Here is a 5808-nt window from a genome sequence, read left to right on the forward strand (position 1 = left end):
TGGTGATGATGATGATGATGGTGATGATGATGATGGTGATGGTGATGATGGTGATGATGATGATGATGGTGATGATGATGATGATGATGGTGATGATGATGATGGTGATGGTGATGGTGATGGTGATGATGATAAATTAATATAACTGAAAGAGAAGATAGCTAGGTGTTGTAGTACATAGAGCACTGGACCTGGAATAAGGAAGACCTGAGTTCAAATCTGGCATCAGACACTTATTAGCTCTGTAACCTGGGCAAGTCACTTAGCCTCTATTTGCCTCAATTTCCCCAAGTGCAAAATGGCAATAATAATAGCCTCTGCCTCCCAGAATTGTTATGAAGTTAAAATGAGATAATATTTGTAAAGAGCTTGATAGGTATCAGGTGCTTCCTTCTTTTCTTTCCTTTCCCCGCACTGCACCACCTGCTGTGCTGCCTCACAAACCTCTACGGTGAAATCCAAACTCCCCTGCCTAGATCGCAGCCTTCCCAGTCTGGTGTCCATTTACTCACTATTCCCTGCTCACATGCTCTGTGCTCCAGCCAGACTGGCTTCCTGGCACTTCTCCTGCCATCTCCCACCTCCACACCTTTGTATGGGCTGTTCCCCAGAGCAGGGAATGTTCTCTCTCTTCTTCTGCACCTTTCTTGGATCTTCTCTCCTGTCATTCTCTCCTCTCCGGAGGCCATTCCTGATTCCCTGTTAGTGCTGCCCCCCCCCAAGTCCCACAAAATCTCTCCATCTTGTTCCTGTTTGCATTTCACAAGTGTTTGAGGTCAGCTTTTAATAAATGTGAATTCTCCTCAAGAGAATTGTTCGTGGCATTCTTAGGAATTGATCCAGCATCCCAGTGTAGAAAGTCTCCCTAGGGATTGGACTTAATCCACCAGCAACAGCAGCAAAGCAGATCACAAAAATCTGCGTTCAAGTCATTCTTCAGACCCCAAGTAGCTGTGTGACCCTGGACAGATCACTTAACCCCTCTGAGCCCATTTCCTCACCTATAAAATAAGAGGGATGGTCTTGATGGCCTCTCAGTTTCCTTCTAACTCTAAATCTATATATACCCTATGTACCTATACTCAATGATGTTGTTCAGTCGTGTCCAGTCACATTGTCTGTGGGGTTATCTTGGCAAGGATACTGGAGTAGTTTGCCATTTCCTTCTCCACTGGATTCAGGCAACCAAGGTTAAGTGACTTGCCCAGGGTCATATAGCTTGGACCGTTTCTTTCTGACTCCAGGCCCAGGACTCCAGTGATAAAAGACATTGAATACCAAAGTCTGAACAACCATCTTTGAAGGCGACCATTATTCCAATAAGCTTGTCTGTCAGTTTTTATAATGGAAACAGATGGATTTGCTTCTTTCTTGGTTTCTAGTATTTTCATGTCTGTGGTTTTCCTTCCTAGTTGACCTGTTGGGGCTGTTAAATTGGCGTTCCAACTCACAGAACATAAAGCACAACTTGAAGAAGCTGATGGAGGTGGACGGGGGAGAAATTGTAAAGGTAGGGGTGTGTGTGTCTGTGTGCATATGTATGCATGGATGTGTGTGTATGTGTGCACGTGTGAGCACATTTGTGTATACGTACACTCACACATGCCAGCTTTTTCCTGACTTGGATTGCATAAACATCTAAATTAATGCATTAGTTTGAAAGCTCTGGTCTTGCTGTTCCTTGTTTGCATTTGTGTTTCTTTTGCCATCTGTAAGGGACAGAGCCACCATGAGTGTGGGACTGTCAGTCAGTCAGTCAATAAACATTGATTAAGCACCTACTTTGGGCCAGGCCAGGTATTAACCTAAGTGCTAGGGAAAGGCCAAGGCAGTCTCTACCCTCAAAGGGTTTACAGTCTGATGAGGGAAAGAGGATGGCTTTGAATCTCACATTTTAAAGCCCATTCATGGTACTCCAGCAGCAGAGAGATAACTCTGTTTAGTATCTAGTTAAGAGGAATAACCAATTAAATTATAGGTAAATTCTTCTCCTTGTCCTATATAGGATATCCCTGGTAGCAAAGCAATGTCATTTTTCCCAAGGATCCCCAGTCATGGGAGCCAGCCCCAACCCTCATGAAAACAGCTTAATTTGTTTGTTTGTTTTTTAAATGAACCTGAGTTCAAATCTAGTCTCAGATACCGAAAATCTGTAGAACCCTGAGCAAGTTACTAGACCTCAGTTTCCTCAGCTGTAAAATGAGATAATAATAGTATCTGCCTCCCAGGTTGTTGTGAGGATAAAATGAGACATTTGCAAACCTTACAGGGATATAGAAATGCTGGTTACATTTGTCATCATCATTATCTTTATAATTATTGGTATTACTGAAAAGTATATTTGAGGGCATTTCTCCTGTTGTGCGTTATGTGAAGCATGCCCCAGGCACTAACACGCACACACACACACGCACACACACACACACACACACACACACACACACACTACTAATTCCGAATCTGATCCAACCCCATAACCCCATTTCTCAGGCTCTCTGGGACATAACAACAGTGGTGGTTATAGCGGCGGCTGGCATTTATTTATCATCGTAAGTTTTTCAAATCATCTAATTCGATAATTATGGTAAATACAGTTATTATCCCATGAAAGTGAGACTCAGAGAAATTAAGTCACTGAGGGTCCCACAGGTAGTAAGCGTCAGAGGCAAGATTTTGCAGTCGAAAGAAACTGACTCTTAAGCCCAACCCTGTGACCAAGTCTTATAATAGTGAGTCAAAATAAACTCTTTTTCTTCTTTCTCTCTAGTTCCTACAAGATACTCTTGATGCACTTTTTAACATAATGATGGAGATGTCCGACAATGAAACTTATGACTTCCTTGTATTTGATGCTCTGGTAAGTGATAATCATCTGAGGTCATTGTATTCATAGAAAGGGCAAAGATGGCCCCAGCTGGAACCTTGGCTACCTTTGTCCTGCAAGAGGTCACTTTTAGCTGTCTCCTCTTCCTCTGCCAAAGAAAAGTACTAAGTCACAGAATCAGAGCTGACCCCAAAGACCATTTATTCCCACTGGTTCCTGAATGAGAATCACTCTTTAACATCATTTGAGAGCATGGTTCACCAGACCTCCGTGAAGGGAAACCCAATTCCTCTCCATGTCGATCAGCTATGGTCTGATCAGTATGGGTTCATCATACCTTCAATGTTGGAAGGAATCTCAAACGTCAGCTAGTCTAGCCTCTCATTTTAAAAATGAGGACACTGAAATCACACGGGGGTAAAGTGAGTTGCCCAAGGTCACACGTTGTAAAAATTAAAACATTACTAAAAACTTGGGGATTTTTAAATTTTTGTTTTGTTTTTTGCTCATTAAGTTTTTATGGCTTAATGAAGTAGTGATGAAATAAAAGACTGATAATAGTTATTTAGAGAAAAGCCTATCCAATGAGCCACAGAGGTCAGACACTGTATTGCATACCACACATTTTAAAGGGCACAGGAGATAATATATATTGGTTTGTAGATTCACTTGAATAGGACAAAATAGACTCTTGATAAAAGACTAACACAAAAGAATAAAGTAGAACAAAGAGACTCATCCTTCACTTACTTTTACTTTTATTACACTTTCTTCCCACCCCAGTCCCTGTGAGGTAGAAAAAAAAGGTTTAGTACATTTATCTACAGCTATAGTTTTCATTGTTTTCTTTTTTTCTTTTTTCTTTCTTTTTTTTCTGTTTTTCTTTTTTCCCCTTAAACCACTCAGTAAAATAATTGCTACTCTTTTAATAGTGTTTTTTTTATTTAACGTTAAAACCATTTTTCCATTGACTTGGAAGGGATCTCAGAGATTATATAATCTAACTTTTCATTTGATAGATGAGTTAAGTTGGACACAGCCCACTTGCCCACAGTCACATGGGCCCTAAGTTACAGGTCAGTGGCTGCATATCACAAAGACAGAGATTTTGACCGAAGTAAAGAAAAAGCCCCTAACAGTAGGTGCCATCCCAAAGTGAACTCAACTTCCTGAAATTCCCTGGAGGCCTTCAAGTAGAAATGCTAGGTTTACCATTAGTCAGTATGGTTGTAGATAGTGTTTTTCTATTAACAGACTCAAGTGAACGGTCTTTTCGGGTCCATCCGACTCTCCATTTCTGTGATAGCCGAGTAACTGGACTTACTGGGTACGACTTTGGCTTGTTACTCTTGGCTACCCCAATTCAGCAGCTTGCTTGGCGGACTCCTTACCGCTGGTAGATGTCCTCAGTCCCAAGGTGTATACCTTGGATCCTATTCCATCATCCACCATCCAATGGAGTTTATTGAAATGTTGCTGCTGAGTCTCCAGCAAGACTAGGTTTTTCAATCCTACTTGTTCCGAGAGTCAAACACTTTAATATTAATGCAGCCTAAAGATTTCCCGGACACCCCATTAGGCTTTTGGCCCTTCTTCTGTTTTGTTTCAGCCATCCACTAGAACCCCTGGGCCTTTTCCAGACCGTCTCAAGTCTAGCTGTGGCTCCCCTGACATGTATTTGGGAAATTACTATGGGAATCCCAAGGGGAAGACTCAGAGTCTCATTTCCTAAGAAAATAAAGTGTTCTTTGGCCCACCATTTACAGCTCTCTAGATACAGCACACACTTAACTGAATGCTGTGTACAATTCACTCTGCCATACTGGAACTTCGGGGTTTAAAGATAACCTCCACCCTTTTCCAAATCGCAATCTTGGGGCAGTATGCTACCAACACTTAGAAACTAGCAGACGTAATCTGTGGAGTCAAAAGAATCGCCATTCAAATCTTGCCTCTTGCCTGTGATGTTGGCCAAATCCCTTGGCCTCCCTTATTCTCAATTCCACATCTACAAAAGTAAGAAATTGGATTAGATGGCCTCTAAGGGAGGCCTCCATGGCACAATTGAGCTGTCATTGACTCTGGAGTGAGAAGACCCTGGTTCAAATCTTGAATCTTTTTAATCTTTCTGAGCCTCAGTTTCCTCATCTGTAAAATGAGGAAGTTGGACTACAGACCTCTTGAGTCCAGTCCAAAAGCTATAAGCCTTTAATGTAAGAAGTGGTTCAATTCCCACTTTAGGTAGTTGATAACTATGCCCCTGGGCACTTTCCAGGCTCTGAACCTTCCCTCATCTACCAAATGGGGGGGCGTTGATTGGCTGGCCTCAGTGCAGTGATCCAAGAATCATCATGCAGTGGGTGGGGGGATGAGGAGGGAATCTGTTCGAAGCTGCTTCATTGATCGACTGAAAGCACGTAGACTTTACTATCCTCACCCAGCACAGGAAGGGCAGAAAAGAAAAGCTCCAAGAAGGGCAGGTTAGGGGACAGCCTGGAGATTTGCATGGCGCAGCTGGAGAGTAGCCCAGACCTGGGGACCAGGTTGCTGCTTTCAGGAGGAAATCACTGGGAATCTTTTAGCGAGTCCCAACCTTGTTGTAACTTGCAGGGACCTTTAGGCTGGCCCCAGGTTTGGCTTCCCTTCCATCCTGGAATGGAGAAGGGGGAATGGGGGGTGGGGTGGGGAGAGCCAGCCCAGAGGCAGAGATCTGCGCCTAATGGCTCCAGCGGGGGGCCAGAATGTCTAAAGACTATGTGTCCTTATCATTGTCTCCTTCCACAGGTATTTATTATCTCGTTGATAGGAGACATCAAGTTCCAGCATTTTAATCCTGTACTTGAAACCTACATTTACAAACACTTCAGTGCCACCTTGGCATATGTGTAAGTATCATTGTCAGGGGGCTCGTGGGACTCATGTGAGATGTGTGTGTGTGTGAGAGAGAGAGAGAGAGAGAGAGAGAGAGAGAGAGAGAGAGAGAG

The 5808-nt window shown here is 43.0% G+C and overlaps 1 protein-coding gene across 1 annotated transcript in view; it reads left to right on the forward strand.

Annotated features, from left to right (window-relative positions):
- The window catches only part of LOC138145256 (dedicator of cytokinesis protein 5), a 129960-nt gene that overhangs the window by 37714 nt on the left and 86438 nt on the right, over positions 1–5808 (forward strand). The window contains exons 11-13 of the mRNA XM_069066898.1: positions 1413–1510; positions 2768–2857; positions 5609–5709. Coding sequence (XP_068922999.1) covers positions 1413–1510; positions 2768–2857; positions 5609–5709 — 289 coding nt within the window. The remainder of the gene's footprint in view (positions 1–1412; positions 1511–2767; positions 2858–5608; positions 5710–5808) is intronic.

Source organism: Petaurus breviceps, unplaced genomic scaffold (assembly GCF_028583685.1).
Source record: "Petaurus breviceps papuanus isolate PSGF00001 unplaced genomic scaffold, PetGlider_PUasm1.0 139, whole genome shotgun sequence".
NCBI lineage: Eukaryota > Metazoa > Chordata > Mammalia > Diprotodontia > Petauridae > Petaurus > Petaurus breviceps.